This window comes from Malus domestica, chromosome 07, assembly GCF_042453785.1.
Source record: "Malus domestica chromosome 07, GDT2T_hap1".
Taxonomy (NCBI): Eukaryota; Viridiplantae; Streptophyta; class Magnoliopsida; order Rosales; family Rosaceae; genus Malus; species Malus domestica.
In genome coordinates, this window is record NC_091667.1 from 2,812,645 (window position 1) to 2,830,540 (window position 17,896).

At 38.0% G+C, this 17,896-nt stretch overlaps 2 protein-coding genes and 1 long non-coding RNA gene across 4 annotated transcripts; 1 reads left to right on the top strand and 2 right to left on the bottom strand.

The window, feature by feature from the left end:
* Positions 1-820: 820 nt before the first annotated feature.
* LOC103446487 (eukaryotic peptide chain release factor subunit 1-3-like) lies at positions 821-3,864 on the bottom strand. 2 transcript variants are annotated; one of them, XM_029105121.2, is made up of 4 exons: positions 3,725-3,864; positions 1,509-3,039; positions 1,283-1,426; positions 821-1,196 (listed from the first exon to the last, which is right to left on the bottom strand). In XM_029105121.2, the coding sequence occupies exon 2, from the start codon at positions 2,988-2,990 to the stop codon at positions 1,641-1,643; it is 1,350 nt and encodes a 449-aa protein (XP_028960954.1). In that variant the 5' UTR covers positions 2,991-3,039; positions 3,725-3,864; the 3' UTR covers positions 821-1,196; positions 1,283-1,426; positions 1,509-1,640. The 2 variants fall into 2 exon arrangements, with proteins under 2 accessions (XP_028960954.1, XP_028960953.1); XM_029105120.2 differs by having other exon boundaries at positions 1,509-3,044; positions 3,725-3,842.
* A 6,070-nt stretch (positions 3,865-9,934) lies between these two features.
* Positions 9,935-11,322, bottom strand: LOC114825759 (putative disease resistance RPP13-like protein 1). Its single transcript, XM_070825077.1, has 3 exons — positions 11,120-11,322; positions 10,640-10,835; positions 9,935-10,582 (listed from the first exon to the last, which is right to left on the bottom strand). Exons 1-3 carry the CDS (start codon positions 11,320-11,322, stop codon positions 9,935-9,937), a joined length of 1,047 nt encoding a protein of 348 aa, XP_070681178.1.
* A 2,538-nt stretch (positions 11,323-13,860) lies between these two features.
* On the top strand, positions 13,861-16,875 carry LOC103409553 (uncharacterized). The gene is made up of 7 exons (XR_003774695.2): positions 13,861-13,979; positions 15,147-15,226; positions 15,369-15,422; positions 15,823-15,969; positions 16,037-16,257; positions 16,351-16,446; positions 16,558-16,875. It is a non-coding gene; the product is annotated as an uncharacterized lncRNA (long non-coding RNA).
* The last annotated feature ends 1,021 nt before the right edge of the window (positions 16,876-17,896 follow it).

The window sequence follows — 17,896 nt, forward strand, 5'->3', positions numbered from 1 at the left end:
TAATGTATGATTGAATCTAGACGCTAGGTGACAGTGAACTTGTTTCATATAAGTTCTTCTCCTTTTAGTCGCGAGTTTTAAAGGGCATACCAAGTTAAAATCACCCAATTTCTTACCTATTTACAACATTGCCATTCTCCCTCACCAAAGCACGAATGCGTTGAGCAAATGAGTACTCACATAAATTACTGTAACAAACAAAACACAATGAAAATTTGCAAAAGGAGTCCAAGAAAACGTACATAACAAGAAACTAAATGAAGCAATGTAATTCCAATCTGAATTCATATAATACACAAATGTGTTAAGCTGAGCCCGACAGAGCTTTAAAAACTACGGAAAACGAAGTAGATGATTTCAAATTACGATCGGTTAACACATCGAATGTCGAAAGTTTTGAGCTAACTTGAATGCAGAAAATTGCTCTCCGTGCCAATCCGTCAACACCAAGCCTAGCATGATCACTATAAATAGAGGTCATGAGGAGAGGGTTAGAGCATCAGTTCTAAACAGCCTCAAGCCGAAATTCCTAAGTGGAATTTCTCCCTGACACCCTTCACATATATCTCTCCCTAAAGTTCAGTTCTACAAGGAGAAGGCGAGTGAGAACTACATCGGTTTGATCCCCGTGCTAGGGCACATGTTACAGTCCTACAAATGGTGGCACTCGTGCTAGCGAACAAAGAAGGCTCGTACTAACGAGATGGTAGTCCAGGATTCGTTAATTCCTCTAGTATAACCCTATAGAAATTCCATATTATATGCTTGAATTTCTAACATCCTATGTCAAGCTCCTTGAGAACAAGTCAAAAGAGAAAGGTAACTGGAAAGATAATACCATAGAATTTCATAACAAGTAGACAGAATAGTATTTGTTCAAGAATATAAATGTTTAGCTCGGCTCGATCTCAATGATGAGCCAGAATGGAACTTAATAACATAAATCCACTTAAACCCTAACTTAAGTTGAAAGAAAACCATCACCAATACTAAATAACAAAAAGCACTACTGATATCACCACAATCCTTCATCTGCTTATATATCTTCACAAGGTCTTGACTGTTGATCATCCAAAGGAATCTCTTCTTAGCACAATATCCTCATTCAGAATGATAGATCAGTCTCTCCAGCCCGTTTGTAATCCAGAAATGATCGCCACATCAAGCCTTTCAGGATCAGATAACAATGTAGTGTCCTTCAAGAAATAAAAGATGATTAAGCGGCCAGTGGTTACAAAAGATATAGTGTTGTATATGATATGGAGGGGGAATAAATATAAACCTTGGTCAGGGCTGAGAATTTTTTGGAGCACTTCTCCGGAGCAGCAGTTGTAACTTTGGTGCAGGCTTTTTCACCCCCACCTCTTTGTGACCCAGATGTAATAACCACAGTAAGCCTTTCGGAATCAGATGATAATGCAATGTCCTTCAAGATACATAACATGATAAGAGGACCAGTCGTTACAAAAGACTTAATAATATGATGTAGAGAAAGAAAAATTCCAAACCTTGGTCGAGCCTGAAATTGTTTTGGAGCACCGCTCAGGAGCAGCAGCAGCCGCCACTGCCCCATGCGCGCTGGTGCAGGCTTTTTCACCCCTGCTTTCCTGCACCAGCATTGGGGAAAAGTTCAGTAATTCCTATTCTGAATCATAAGCAGCCTCTTCAACATCGTAAACTTCTCCATCCTCATCAACTTCATCATCACCAAACTCGTCGAACGACCTTATATCAAGCTGGTAGCGGAGAAGCCCTCCAATACCCCCAAAACCTCGACAGAATTGTGACCCCTCTTGTGATTTGTTGGTGACAAACTCAAGAGCACAACCAAAACGCTTGTACTCATCAGCAAACCATTCCAACAGTGACATCTTCTCCTGAATCTTTAGCTCTCCTTGGCTGGCAGGATCTTGAAAGTTGCTCATATTTTTTTCCTGCTCCTTGTCGAAATGTTTCACAACAATCTCATCAGTCTTTGAATTCTTTAACACATACCTATCGATCTCCAGATTTTCCCACACAATAAGTGTCTTAATTGCTCCCATCTCCAAAGCCTTTAGCGTGTCCTCTACGCCAACAACATACTTTCCTGTATCCTCATTAACCTCTTTAAAGTATTTTCCTAATAAGATCTGCTCCTGTATAAATTTCACATTGGACAGAAATTCGGCCGACAACTTAATAGCCTGATTGAATCCATCCTCTCCTCCATAAGAAATATCCACCACTTTCAGTATTTTCGCCTGCAGACGGGGATCAAACTTACCCGACTCACTAAGCTTAGTTTTGAAATCAGCTGATCCAGCCAGTATTAATCCTTTAACATTGGGCTGGTTAGTGGCTGGATTAATAAACAAACTTTTGGCAAGCTCTGCTGTCTTGATAACATGGTTGTCGCGTGCTTCCTCTCCAAGGCGAGCAAATCGAAGAGCTGATTGCCCACCTCTTCCGTGTTTCTTTGGCAGGTCAATGCGATACTTCTGAAGAACCTCCCTTACGTTACCACTCAATGTCCCGAAAAGAGTCCCCTTACCATCCATGATAATGAAACCAAATTTTTCACCACATTCTAAGAGTTCATTCAGAGCTTCGGTATGGAACTTGTTGTCACAGAGGTAAAGAGACACATTGATCGGCTTCAAAGGCTCGAAATCAAACGTGACCTTCTTTTCATTGCCATCTTCGGTAGCAATAGTTCCTGTAAACAGAGCAAGGCCATTTGGAGGAACCTTGTTATAGAGCTTGAGCCGCTGCTGAGCGGATGTAATTGCACCTTGAACAGACTGACGATTCACCCTACTTTTGATATTCGAAGCTGATCCTAATTCATCGCTAAGCATCTTCGTAACTCGAGGTATTTTATCACGGGGAGGAATGATGAGAGAAATCATACTGGTGCCATTGCCCCTTGCAGCTTCAAGTCCCTTGATCAGTTTCTTAATTCTCCATAGCTCAATGTTCTTATCAGGAGTCTCATGAGCATCGGCCATTATGAAGATGGATCGAGTACGAAAACAGTTGAAGCGAACAATTAACAGCCTGACCTACAACAAAACATTACACACACACAATTAGCACGACGACTTCAAGATCGAACTGAATTTATCAGAAGAAGATAAAGCCACCAAAATTCCAAAAACAAAAATTGAAAAAGTAAAAAACTCAAATACAAAACCCGAACGGGAAGCCAAGCAATTAAAATTGGAAGGGGAGGAATAAGCATTAAGCGAGCAGCATATAATTATATACATGAGATTATTAGATGGTATTCATAATCCATTCCTACAAACTTATGGATGATATCCAGCCACAAAATTAGGTTATACTGATCCAACCAAAGATTAAAACAATTATAGCCATGAATCTTGATTGCAAATAAATTCCTGATCACATCTACTCCACCCATTCTCGAAATTTATTGCATACAAAGCCGGCCTTGATGGCAATCGAAACACTATGTGAACATGTTGTACACGATGCTTACTGTTTAATATCTGTTATATGCTATGCATGTCGACTCTACTGCATATATTTTACTTTCGACAATGTTATTTGTTAGGAACAATATTAGAAAGTAAGAAATTAGACTGCTGAAAGAAAAAAAAAAAAACCCTAATCAATAATTCGCATAATCTGAAGAAGAAGAAGAAAATCTTAAACAGAAGGACAAAATACAAGAAAATATGAGTAAAAAGAAGAAGAAATTCGAAGAAAGCAAACTGACCGGACGGATACTGATACTAAACGGCGGCGGAGCAGGGAAGAGAGGTCGGACAGAGAGACTCAGAGCAGTGATGATAAATACCCAACAACCCTCTCTTTATCTTGAATTTATACGTATGCTAGTTACGCTAGCCAGGAGGTGTCACACTCTTTCCTTTTCCTACTCGGAATCCAATTACTTGGTCGTCAAGTCACGGCTTCCCCACGCGGTTGGTCTCCAACAAAAAAATAATAATAAAATAAGTCCACGCGGTTAGTTTTCATGCGTGATCCCATGGGTTTTTGGGCCGAAACTGGATGGGCTTTAAAGCCTCGGGCCAGTCAAATAAACCCATTTCCAACGAGCTGACTTTTTGTTTATAGGGTGTAATATCCACACACCATTTTTTACTTCTCCCACACCTTTTTGGTTTTCGACCGTCGGATCGGATGAATTGAAGAAGATCAACGAACAGAAATTAACAAGGGGTGTGTGAGAAGTAAAAAGGGATGTGTAGATAGCACACCCCTTTGTTTATTTATTTTAAATCAATCTAAACAATTTTTTAGTTAATTCTAAATTTTTCATTAATTTTTTTGGGCTACTCAAGACAAGTGGGTCCTATTCTTCCAACGCGAGAGTTCTAACGGATTATTTGACGGAGTTGGACGGTTTCGGGGGTTAAATGCAGTATATATGTAAGCATTTAGTCTATTTTTAAATTTGAGTTTCAGATAGTAAATGAGATCAAGTTTGAATTTTAGAGAATATAGATGTAATTTAGCCTTTAGGGTATCCAATCATATGCTCTCTTTTAAAATCAAATTTTAGCTAAAAAATTAAAATTTATTTTGGATGTAGAAGTTCCCTATAAAAATTGTAAGGCCATCGTGCCCTTGAATCTAGGGAATAATAATTGTTTTAATTTTTTTTTTGGTTCAAATTGATACTTTTTAAGAAAATGAAAAACCTTAAATTATTTTATGAATATCGATAATCATTTGATTTGTACCAATATTCAAGGACTATTGAAGTGAAAATACTTGATTCATAAAAGTTTTGACATACTCTACTTGAGTGTACGACGGTTAAAAAACAAGAGTAACTTTAAGTCACACCTCCTACACACCTTGAAGCCGTGACATTTGTAGACACCAAAATTTCACAAGTGTGAATCGGGAGTTCAATTATACAAAAGAAAAATCAAATTATTCTACAAAGAGATAAAGTGGACCTAAAGCATTATCTCTTGTTGTGTACAATTGTAACTAATTTGTGAAGAAAGCTCCAATGTGCACACAATTGGGGTACGAAGCTTCAAGTGGGTTGCTCATACAACTTCTGATTAAAAGCACCGAGAGAAAGAAAACCAATAAGAAATTCCAAAGCTCTGCCAAATTGCATTGCAGTTTCCAACTTTACTTTCTTCAACTTCCTCCAGCCACACCACAAATTCAAAAAGCACTTTCTAGATTCTTTATCATAGTTGTGAAAATTTATCAAGCCCCACTCACACGAGCTGGTTCCTTACCACCAAAACAAAATTACCGCATACCACATAAAATAATCTTGTGATGTCTGTTTGATCAAAATCAAGTTTCTACATCCATTGATCACAGTCTTTTCAAACATTTTTAGAGATTGCATTAGAGGATTAATTCTTGTAAAGAATTTACCCCATAAATCGCAACCCTATTCACTTGTTAGATGTAAAATTTATTATTTCGTACATGTATTTTACATTTTTTTTTTCCAAGAATTTGCGTGCTTTGCAGTAGGTAAGGATTTGGAAACAAATTTAAAAAAAATTAACCAAGATTTTCTCAAACCCGTACAAGATAGAAAAAAACTAATTAAGAATGGGATAAAAACAGTATTAGTGGTAATATGAACAGCCAACATAAAACTACCCTTTAATTAAGACAAAACCTAATTAATAATTCACGCCAATTGAGGGGAAATCAAGATGTTGTTCCAGCAGCTCATCAACATCTTGGCAGCTCTGTACCGAATCTGGAACGTCGTTGCAATCATCAAACAATGCCGACAAGTAATTAGTAACAGAATCATCGTCGGACCCATAAAAAACACCCTCCGCCGCGAAATCAATGCTGTCGGCCAAGAAGATATCGATATCATCAGCAGCGGCAGCACTAACTGGATCGATCACCGTGGAAGAAGTAGAAGTAGATTGTTCTGAAGCCTCCGGCAAAAACTCCTCGATATAAAACATCACGTCATCCTCAAAACCCTCGAAACCCTTGCTTGGTTTCGACTTCTTGAACGATGTTCGGTGATGCAGCTTCGTGGAGCTTTTGGGTCGACGCGGTTTCTGTTCGTCGCGCTCTCTGTTGGACGCCGACTTCACCATTGTCGTCGGATCTTCACTCTTCCTTCTACCTACGTACGCACACAAATCACGAAACACGAAGAAGTCTGAACTCTCAACAAACAGAACGAGTTGCCAAGTTTTGCAAAAGTAAACAAAATAGATGGATCGTGTAGGTATATATAGGGATTACTAAATATTTTTTTAGGTTTTTTTAGATATTTCTATGTAATTTGAAAGAGAGTTTCTAATTTGTCTACATTTTTTCTTTTTATTAGTTTCCTAAATTTGTTAGGAAAGTGTACTCATGTCGTTTTTAAGGAAAGTGCTCCAATGTCCTTATGTCGTTTGACGGATATGACGTCGCTGAACTCTATTACTCCAACAAATATGGTATTAGAGCATGTACTCTAGTTAATTAGTAGCATACATGGTTTTAGTAAAGGAAATTTTTTGAAATGTCATATGAAGTGTGTGTGTGTATATATATATATTTTAATTTGTCATGTAAGTTAAAAGTTTAAGCGATTTGTCCCATCAAGATTCGAAAATCATTACTTTGTTATCTCATAATTATTCTGTTAAGTTTTTCATCTAAAATAAGTCATGTGCAAGTTTTTAAAGAACATGATTGGCCATGTTGAATTTTCAAAGCTTGCAATTAGTTAAACTTCATGTTAGTGAGCCTAATATATTTTTTTAGTAGTTCACCATAAGTATAGGAAACGAACGTAACATATTTTTTTTCGTACCAAAAGATAAACAGAGAACTTATTAAAAAGAAGTCAAAAGTTGGAACCAAATTCTCGTCTATAGAAATAATAAATAAATAAATGAATAAACTCGTGAAAAATGAGATCAAAAGTCCAAAATAAATTTCATTTAGGTGAAAACTTAACGGTGACACGCCCCAACTTTGATATCCCCAAATATTAGGGTAGGCACGTGCTGGCCAACACCCGAGGGTGACGAAGCCATTTTAAACACGCATAACTAAAAATACGTAATTAGAATGAATTAAACTAAAATAGAATCGTGTTCAGAGCATACAACTAATTGAAATTAAGAATGATTATAAGAAGGTACAAATGGAGGAATAAGACCTACGCAGAGGACGCTTGTAGATGCCTAAGAAGAAATGTCTTGACGTCGGGATCGTGTGCCTTGACTCTAACTCATGAGGGGGGCGCAAAAACAGAAAAGGTGAGTGGACCAAAGTTTATAATAATACTAATAATAGGAAACCATTTTATTTATGAACATACTAACCTCCTGTTTTGAAAACACATATATAGTACTACATGGTAAGTTTTCTGAAAACCCTAGCATGCCATGAAATCGTTCGTAAAACCATGCTCAATAATGGTGCAATCATTGCCCGAAGACAAATCCATAAATCTCATCAATACTGTACTCTCTAGGGGCATCATAGTTGCCCGAAGGTAGTACCTGTCCATCACCCGAAGGTGAAGCTGAATAAAAGAGCATACATACACACCGACACTAACTGTGGCTAGTGAAGTTGTTCAACACCGTTTTCGGCGGTGAAGCTAGGGGTGTGTGTATATATATATCTCACTGCTCCTCCACTGTGTCCTATGGCCATAGATGTCATACCCGTGTTGTGTGTATGTGCTATGTGATAACCCACTAGACAAGCACCAAAAACATTTCTAAAAATGTTATTTAGTATAGTACCAAACTCAAAGGCTGAAAACTCCATCTCATAAATCATGATAATTCACATATTCATAAATCCGTAAAATAAAGCATAATCGAAAGCCATAAAATTGTATATACGAGAATCCAATAATTCATAGCCTTTAATAAAATCTAAATTGGATAAATCATAGATATTTCGTAAACCATTAATATAGTAGTTCGTAAAGCATAATATAAAACATATTCAAATCAAGAAATGTGAAATGCAAGCTAGGCTAATTTTATAAAAATATGTAGTTTAGAAGGGTTCCACTCACAAGTATTCCATCGCCCGTAAGCCGCTTGAACTAGCGAGAATGGTATCACTCCCAACCGATGTACCTAACCACAATTTGGGACCTTTTAGTAAAACTCTACTAAAACATTAGAATTTGAGAAAACGGACGGCAGATTTGGATTTGGCAAGTCGAAAAACCTAAGGAGGGATCTCGGGTTCCCTCCACGGGCCACCGCACGAGCCGCCACTAGGCGGCGGCCTGGAAGGCCACGCGCCTCCGCACGTGGCGGCTGGTAGCTCCGACTCTTTGGAAAATTCAACAATTCTAAAAATTCCTAAATTTTACAAGAATGAAGATCTCAATGAGAGGAACAACTTTTATACCTGGGTCGAAGTCCAATTCGGCCGGAAAGTGGCCTGAAAATCACCACGAATTGTCGGAACCCTATAAATGGGTGGTTGTCGATTCGTTCCCTCCGATGCTCCACCCCCCCTAAACTTGTTTGGGGTTTGTTCCTGGCTTCAAGGGAAGTCGACCCATGGTAATGGTCGACGGTGTTACTTGCAGAAATGGCCGATCGCCACCGTGCACCCACGAAACCCATCGACGGGTTTTTCACGACACCAAGACCAAATTCCATCGAGTTTGGGGTGGGAATTACATGAGGGATGCCGAGGTGATGTTTACAAGTGATGGCTGGTCATGAAAGGCTGGGGAAAGCGTGGTGAAAGTGTCAAAAAAGTCGCAGGAACACTGGGTCACGATTGAGAAACGGGTTAGGGGATCCGATATATCACTTTCCTTTCCTTTCCCCTCCTTGCTCTCTCTCATGATTGGTCAGTACCTTTCCCCCTTTCTTCCCGATTGGGCAGCACCCCCCCATCATTTCTCTCATTTTCCCTTCCTCTCCTTCGTCCATCTCTCTCTTTTCCCTCTTTTCTCCTCCCATCCTTCCATCCTGGCAACACACGTGGCACCATCTCATTGCTCCAGCAAAGTTTGGAGCCTTCTAGATTTATGGTCAAATGACCATTTTACCCTCAACTTCGTTCATTAATAACTCCTTTGTTAGAGAACAAAGGATCTCCAATCCATGTTGAAAACTCCAAGCCACGATAACCCTTGATTGTGAGTTCTTTCAGATTTCCATGGGGTTTTAACATGTCAAGCACAACAGATTCATTCTCTCTTGTGTCACTCCATTCAAGTTGCAGTGTTTCAAGCCTATCCTTGCTAATTAAGTTTGTTTTCCTTGCATCCTCATCATATAACACATTTTCGAATCATGAGAGGCGCAACGTCCCCTTAAGATGCAATAGGGGTCCTATCTCTCTTATACTTGACTCACTATCCCTTCCCACAACAAAACTAGGCAAGGTTTGCAGATTAGTCACTCAGTTGCGGAGGCATTCCTCTCAATAAAGGTACATTTGAATTCTTGAGATGACGTAAATTGGTTAAATTCCTCATCTTCGCAGGTAGTGCCCTTAGTTGAGAACAATCGTCTATTATCAATGTCTGCAAGTTGTAAAGTGTGCTTGTGGATATAGGAAGACTCACTATTAATGTGTGAGAAAGATCAAGGTACTTCAGATGATTCGACTTAGCAATAGAATTCGACAAAGCAGTTATCTGATAGCCACAAAAAGAGAGCATCTGCAAGTATTTCAAATCTGGCAATAAATGATGAGTAACCTTGCTACTCAGATAATTATGCGGATTATGTGAGAGTGAAAATGGTAGGAAAGTACGCAAATGTTTGACTTCAGAAATTGCCACAAACTTTTGAACTCCATTATAATGACCAGAAACATAAGAAAAGTGAAGAGTTTTTGAAGAACATCTACCATCTGGTTTATCATCCAATCTGAAACATAACTCTCCTGCAGCCCACCGTGCCAAATCAACAACAAGGTCATGCATTACAAACACTAAATTGTCTTTGCTTGACTTTTGAAATAACTATCGAGATAATAGTTCCCCAAAATAGTCAGCTCCTGTATCTTCCATATCTTTCCTTTCTTTTGGTTGCTTAAGCAACCCTTCTGCCATCCACATAAGGATCAATTGTGTTTCCCCAAATTTGTACCCGTTTGGCAATATTGAGCAATAAGCAAAGCGCCTCTTCAAACTTGAAGGGAGATAGTAATAGCTCAGTTTTAGTACTGGGAGAATGTCACTCTCTTCATCTGATAAACTCCATGACTCATTGTTCAATATTTCTTCCCATTCTTTATACTCTTTAGAACCTAAAAGACCACCAAGGGACCTTGCAGCTAAGGGCAGTCCACTGCACCTTGCAACAACTTTGTCTTGAAGCAACCCAAAATTTGGCAGTATATCCTTGAATGCATGTTGCCCAAATATTTTCCAGCAATTGTCATGGGATATACACTGCAAATCATATACTTCAGTGGCTCCCATTGTTCTTGCAACTTTAGCATCACGCGTTGTCACAATTATCTTACTTCCAGGTGCTCCAGAACGAAAGGGGAGCTGCAATCTTTCCCAGAGTTCATAGTCAAATGTGTTCCGAACATCATCCAGAATAAGTAAAAACTTTTTACCAGCTAATTCCTTACTCAAGCTCTCTTGGGTGCTGTTGAATTCCTCAAAATGACAGGGTCGGGATGTGACGGATTCAAGAATGCCCCTTGTTACTCATACAAGATTAATTTCATCAGATACATATTCCCATATCTTTGGATTGAACTGATCCATGGCACCACTGTTTCCATCGAGTACAAGTTGAGCAAGTGTTGTTTTTCCAACTCCAGGAATGCCAACAATGGCAACTACCTCAAACTTCACAGGACGTTCATCTCTGGATAGCAATTCAATAATCCTTGCTTTATCATTGTCTCTTCCAACAACGGGTATTCCACTTGATTCATATGAACTTGATGGCCTTTTCCAGTCTTATTAGTACTTGCCGTCCCAACATATTTTAAACCGAGCATATCTTTTTGTTCAGATATTGCTTGTAATCTATGACTGATGTCCTCAATTCCAGAGTGGATGAGGCTTCGTACCTTACTTGTGCCAGCACCATTTTGCTCATTTCCCTTGCGTTGTAGTATGTCAGTGGAAAAGTTGTCCAATATGTCCTCCAGATCATAAGCCAAGTCTCTAAGATCATCCAGTCACAGCTCTACTGCCTTGCTCGTTAGTTGCTTCTCCTCTGCGTCATTCAACACCGCTGCAATTTCATACAGTGATCCCCTCCATTTCGCAAGCCTCTTGCTAACGCCGCCATGTAGGCTTCCAAAGTAGCTGCGGATCTCCCGAGGCTCCAACCTGTCGATAAGCAGCTGAAGGAGTGCAGCGAGAAGGATCTCTCCCACTACCATAGTTTCTGTGCTCGAAAAAAATGAATCAAGGTTGTGAAAGTATTCTAACAGAATAGGGACCCAAAGCAATCAAAACAAGTAAAAAGCTGTTCTGTGAATGGTTCAGCAATATGAGGACTAACTTTTGCATACATAGTCAAACTAGTTAGGCAGAGCACATGGTGGACTTGTTCCAGTTTTCATCAGCACTTGATCTACCTTATTAAAACATAAAATTATATATAATTATATGCAACTTGTAATGTAATAAAAGATTATTAAAGATATCACATGCAACGTCACAATTTTCTCCCAAATCAAGATATCACAAACATAAAATATAATCTTAAACACATCAGAGTAGATAAGGAGAAATGATAAACACACATCATTTTTAGCCTTCAACACATATACATATTTAATCATGGTTGTTGTTTCCGTTTGACTTATTCAATTGCAAAAAATATAGGCGTGCAAAGTGTGAAAATCACCTTTCTTTTTCTTTATTTTTTTTTACGAAACAAATTTATTGCATAAAACAATAAAATTACTTTACAAGAAAAATCATAGAAGCAAAGAGAAGATGGATATGGAGGGAATTACTTTTCAACCTCCAATGGAAATGCCAAAGAGTGTGAAGCAATACATTTACTTCCCATGCACAAGTACCTATTCAAACCCTGTAATCAACTTTTGTCTTCGAGGCATATCAAACACCTTCCCTACAATTTTTAGTGTCGAAATAGTAGCGAAACCATAGGCCCATAGCTAAAAAACCTACTTTCTTATGATTATGAGGTTCATTTGAGTATGAAATCCAATCCTGGAAATACAACATCCCACTTTTTCTCTCTTGGAGATTCCCCAAAATTTTCCTTCTTAAATCTCACTTGTCGGAAACAGGACCCGGGCTAATTTAGTAATATGACTCACTTATAAATAACTCATTTTCTTGACTCATTGCACATGCATCACTTGTGACATTCTCCTAGTTCTTTCTATAGGAGAAGGGGGTTTGCGTCAAGACACTATGAGATATGAGCTAATGACTAAGAGCATCTCTAAACAATATGCAAAATATCTTGGAATGAGTATTTTCATTTTCAATGGTAGGAAAGTCTTGTGAAACACTCATTTTAATTGAAAAATGTAAAAATGTAAATTTTTTTTCACCTTCAGGAGATGGACCCCTCTACATGAGAGAAAAGTACACGGAATCTCAAATTTTCATTTCTCCATTAAATTTACATATTCCAAAAATGCAAAATAAGATATAAATGTAACCTTTACATCTCAAATTTACATCTCTATATTGAAAATGCTAGAAGAATGCCACTATACTGTAGACTAGTGGCAAAGACTTCTGCTAGTTTGATAATCATTTCGTTGTCGGTAATATTTTAGAGAACAAGGAAATATAGAGAGAAACGAAAGAGATGGGGAGGAGAAATCAAAATGTATTTTTGTTCCCATTCGAGTGCCTATTTATAAGTTTAGGATTTACATAAAAAATGTCTTGACTAATTACATATTACATATTACTTTAGTCTAAAGAAAGCATTGCAATTGGCACTGTTCCTTACTGTTCATTGTACCTAAATTTCACTTTATTTACGGACATGCCATTGCTTTAAGGTTTCGGCTGGGTTTTTTTTTTTAGGTTTAGTTGGATGGGCTTTTGCGGCTTTGGGCTGTGGCTGGGTTAGTTTAAGTCGGTTTTGTATGTGGTTAGGTGTTTCGGATGAATCCCCGACAGAGGGCAGGCCTAGCCTGCAGCGATGCCAGAGAGAAGAGAGAGAAGAGAGGAGAGAGGAGGCGTCGTGCGTGAAAGAAGAGCCGAGAGGGAAGGTCTTGGAAGGAAAAATTGGAGGAGAGAGGGAGAGGTAGGATGAGCAAAGCAAGAGGTAGGGCTGCCCGAAAGTTTGGTTTTGCTTTTTCTCAGTAAGGTGTGCGCAGAGACACGGCGAGGCAGGAAGGGACGGCTAAGCCTAGGGTTGGTTTCAGAGTTTTGGTTCCAGCTGGAAGCCATCTCGGGTTGGTTTCAGAGTTTTGTGTTGCAGAAGCATTGATCCCGTGGAGGCCGAAGAAGCTCAGGTTTTTTTACCCAAATAGTCCCAAACTTTCACTCACTCGCATTCGTATTTTCTTGATTTCAGTTTCTGGGTATTTGTTTTTGCTGCTTGGCCGATCTAGGTTTTCTGTATAATCGATTTGTTTTGGGTTTAAATTGTTGATTAGTGATTGTTGCGTGTTTCACGGAAGGCACTGCTCAATGGAATTAGCCCCTCAAAACCGAAGTATTCTGCCTATGTATTATGTTATTTCAAGTTTTGTGAACTTATATTTTTTTTATTCACTTGAATTAGCATATTTCATTCCCTTAAAATTAATTGTAAGGCTGCACTCAAAATGGGTTAAATGTTGAGCTGTGACTCTCTAATACTTTTACATGAATGAGCTCTGACTCTCTGATGTTTGTTTATAAGTTTTTAGGTTAATTTTACATTGTAATTGTTTGCCCCTAATTTGAATGATTAATTGTTGAACTTTTCTTTCCTCCAAATCTTCATGTTTTCATATCGACAAGCCAAAAGAAATCGAAGATGCAAAACTGGTAATTGAAGCTTTAAGAAGTAAAGGTGTTTCTGCAATTGGTGTTGTAGGCTTCTGTTGGGGCGGTGAGTTCATTTTCCTGCTCTCCATAATGTCTTATCTATTTCCTGGTTTATTAGTATAATTCCAGTTTAATAATATCTCATATGAGGAAGTCCTTATTTTCCTGCTCAATTCATTATGGCATAGGTTTTCATATAACCTTGAATTATGTATGCTGTTTCTAGGCAATGCCCGTGCGATGTTATCAAAATATTATATGTAAAATATGTTGGGTGGCAATCCATTGGCAGTATATCACAAAAATAATAACTGAACGTGTTTCAGTTGCCTTATGCATATATGATCTTTCACCCCTCATATGCAACTGAGACCTATTAACCCTTATGGGGCAGGGTATATATGTGTTCTTTTTTGAAATTAATACCATGATTTATTAGGTACATGGTAAAAAATTGTTCTCCCCCTGTCGTGAAGACAATTGTATGTGGGATTTGTAATCACACTTGAAACATCATTGAAAAATTAATATCCCCATTATGTTTCGATGAGACCGAATCTGTGCGTCTTGAGTTCTCAAGAAAAAAGATTAACTGAAAAATTAAAATAGTCCGCATTTATATCCATATCGAAATTCCAAAGAATGTGTGTTGTATTATTGTCATAGCTTTCTGATTAAGTAGATATCAGAGAGTAAGTACGAGATAATTTGAATAATTAGAGGAAGTTAAAGACATCTTTGCAAGTAAGCAAAAATTTGACCATGAGATAATTGGGTTTTAACAAAGAGTTGAGAGAGAGAGAGAAAGAGGAATGGTATCATATTTGAGGATTAGTCTCTCCTTTTTGTTTTTGTTTGTGGTTTATAAATTATGGTTCTTGGGGATTTAGGGTTTTCTCACTCCTTTATTTCAGAAATTGCACTGTATTACTCCGATCGGAGCTGTTCTGGTTTTGAAAAAATCGGCCTAATTTTGATTTTTGCTTTCGCCTCTCTGGTAATTACTCTGAACCCACAAAAGATTTGAAATTTCTGGTAATTTTTCTCATTGTTTTTGACAATTTGTATAAATTCATGCCATTGTATTGTGAATTAGTAGAAAATTGGGATTTCAGGCAAATGACGAGATGGGTATGTGGCTAAGACAATAAAAATCCATGCTTTCATCTGTTTGTTTGTTTGATTAGATATAGTTTTTGTCCTTTCCAAACCCCCTTTGTCAATTGTGTAGGAATGGTTTGATTTTGCTTGGGTTTCTTGAGGGTTCAACAACATCAGGTACTTTTTGACCCAATCAACCACCAAGAACAGGTATGCTCTTTTCAAAATTTTCAAATTGATACACTCAGAATTGTATTCATATAATTTAATTCTTAATTTTTTAAAATCCTAAATATTTCGTGTATATTAGATTCTCCAATATTTCTTCTTATTAGCGTTTGATTTTTTTCAGGTATGTTGCCTGTTCGCATGCTTCCTTTGTTTCAGAAGGGAGTTGACTCAATTGGTAAGCCATTTGTTTCGATCTTTTTTCTCTATGATTTGTCCTTGAAAAATTATATTATTCTCTCAAATGGTAATACTAGAACTGGTATTCCTTGCATCCCAAAGTACCAACCCGACATTTTTAAGTTTTCAGTATTATTTGCTTAGGGAGTATATTGTTGGGAAATCGTATTTATGGGGAATGAGAGTTTGTAGTTCTTAGAGAGCATATGTGTGGGATGAAGGAAGAAATTAGGAACAGATTGACCAATTCTGTAAGGATGGTTTAAGGGTTTAACTGAGATATGGGGGCGGATATTGGAAATGAGAAATGAGTAGTTAGGTAGGAATTAATTTGATTGCATCAGAATTTGTGATTTGGGATTGTTGATTTGTGTTTTTTCTGTTATTGTGTTAACAAGTCAAAGAAAATGTCATGGCTGGATTTGGCGGTGAACAAGGTAGTGGAGGTTAGCAACAAGAACAATGTCACCTGCACCGTCATGAACTACGCTGACTCCGTCGTCCAGCTTGCCGGCCAAGCCGCTAAACAGTTCTAGGACCGAATGGTAATTTCACAATTTCCATCATCTTTCACATTTTCCACCTTTTTTTCTCATTTGCATTTGTTTACAGGGAGTTCGGAGCTTTAGGAGTGTGAAGAAGAGTATACAGAGATTGGAGGAAGCAGCTGTGTCTTGCGGGGCACCCGAAAAACTTGAGATACTGAGAAGTTGGGTCCTGCTACTTAAAGAGGTGGACAGGCTGAAGCTTTCTCAGGGTTCCGGCGACGTTTCCTACAATTCCTGCGATGGCCAACCTCGAGGTTGGTCTCAAGCAACTCCTCATAACCTCAGGTATATTCTACACTTAATGTATGTGAAAATGTGCCTCAAATTTGTGATTTTCAGTTCAAACCCTGACTGCTACGTTTTTCGGCGAGTTTATAGAGAGTTGGCGAGCTCAGTTTTGGCCAAATTCTATCAAATTAGGCAATAATTGGCCACTCGCTCCTAACCTCATACCGTGTGTTACGCAGAGGCAAGGTATTGTAATCTATCTCTCCTCTCTTCCTCTCCTTCTCTATCTAGCCCTCTCTCCAGGATCAATTCAATGTTGTAAAAATCTCCTGACTTTGGTTTTATGTTGAATTTTAGTGTTTGCAGGCCCTCTATCACTCTCTCAACAAAAGCGCCTTTTCCGTGTTCGACACTCACACAGGCAAGCAGCCACTCTTCTGCTCATGTTTCTGGTTTGGTTTCTTTTATTTTTATGGTTCTCTGCTTGGAAAACCGAAGCATATGAGTTCGATTGAGAAATCCATTTGTTATATTATATGCTTGCATTTTAGATATCCGTAGATTATTGTTTTTTCTGGGGTTTTATGTTTTTTTGTATGAGTTTAGTTATCGAATGGATCATGGATGAATCAAGATTCTTACTTTGTCAAGTAATATTAATAATTTTTCTCCAAACTCTCTTAGTGTTCACTAGGGCTTTCCTCCCAAGTGTTTCTAAAAGAGGATACAGGTTATGGAGTTTCTTGCCATGGTACTGAGGAGGGGTGATGATGAAAATTTAATGGAACTTACAAGATAGGTGTATAGTGACCAATAGTTCATCACCCTGAAATTTGTTTCATTTCATTTAGGCAAGATATTCTCATACAATACCTTTCAATTCATTTGAAACACAAACTGTCAAAAAGATGATACGTGTGATGTATTATATACACGTTGCCTCTTGATAATTATGAGGAGACAGACAGATTAGTCAGATAATATACACCATGAGTAGTGAAAGGGAGAGGAAGAGAGGTCTGGTTATATACACAAAGCTTTAGCTCCACACATAAACTCACTCTCACTTAATTCTTTGGGACTTATTCAACCTGAGATACCAATTTATTTTAGCTAAAAATAAAAAGCTTCTCTTCTTTTCTTTCATTTATGCAGCGGCTTTGCCATGGATGAGTTGATATGCTCAAAGTAGCTTCCCCTTCACCTTATTACAGAATAAATAAATCTTCTTTAAGAAGTATATATGTCGTTGCAAATGACACAATGCTCTGATATTAATCTAGCCATGACTCTATTCAGACTACTTATGGTCACTATTGATCTTACTTTTTTATTTGGTCACTGGCAAAAAAACCTCTACAGTCATCTATGTCTTGGCATTTGTTTAAAATGCATGGTTGGATTCATATGTGTGTATGAATGTGTGATTTTTTTTTTCTTATCAAAGCGGTAGAAAAGGGAGGTCATTTTTTTTGTGCCCTCGAAAAATTTGTTTTGAAGGACAGCAAATTTATCCTCTTCTCTGTGTGTTCGTTCAGGGAGTCTAATTGTTTTAGAAGAGGACAAATTTACCCTCTTCTCTGTGTGTTTGTACAGGGAGATGATTTGTTTTAAAAGAAGACAAATTTTTCCTCTTCTCTGTGTTTGTGCAAAGGCTTAAATGACATGCGTTATTTCTTTGTGCATGATCAATGAC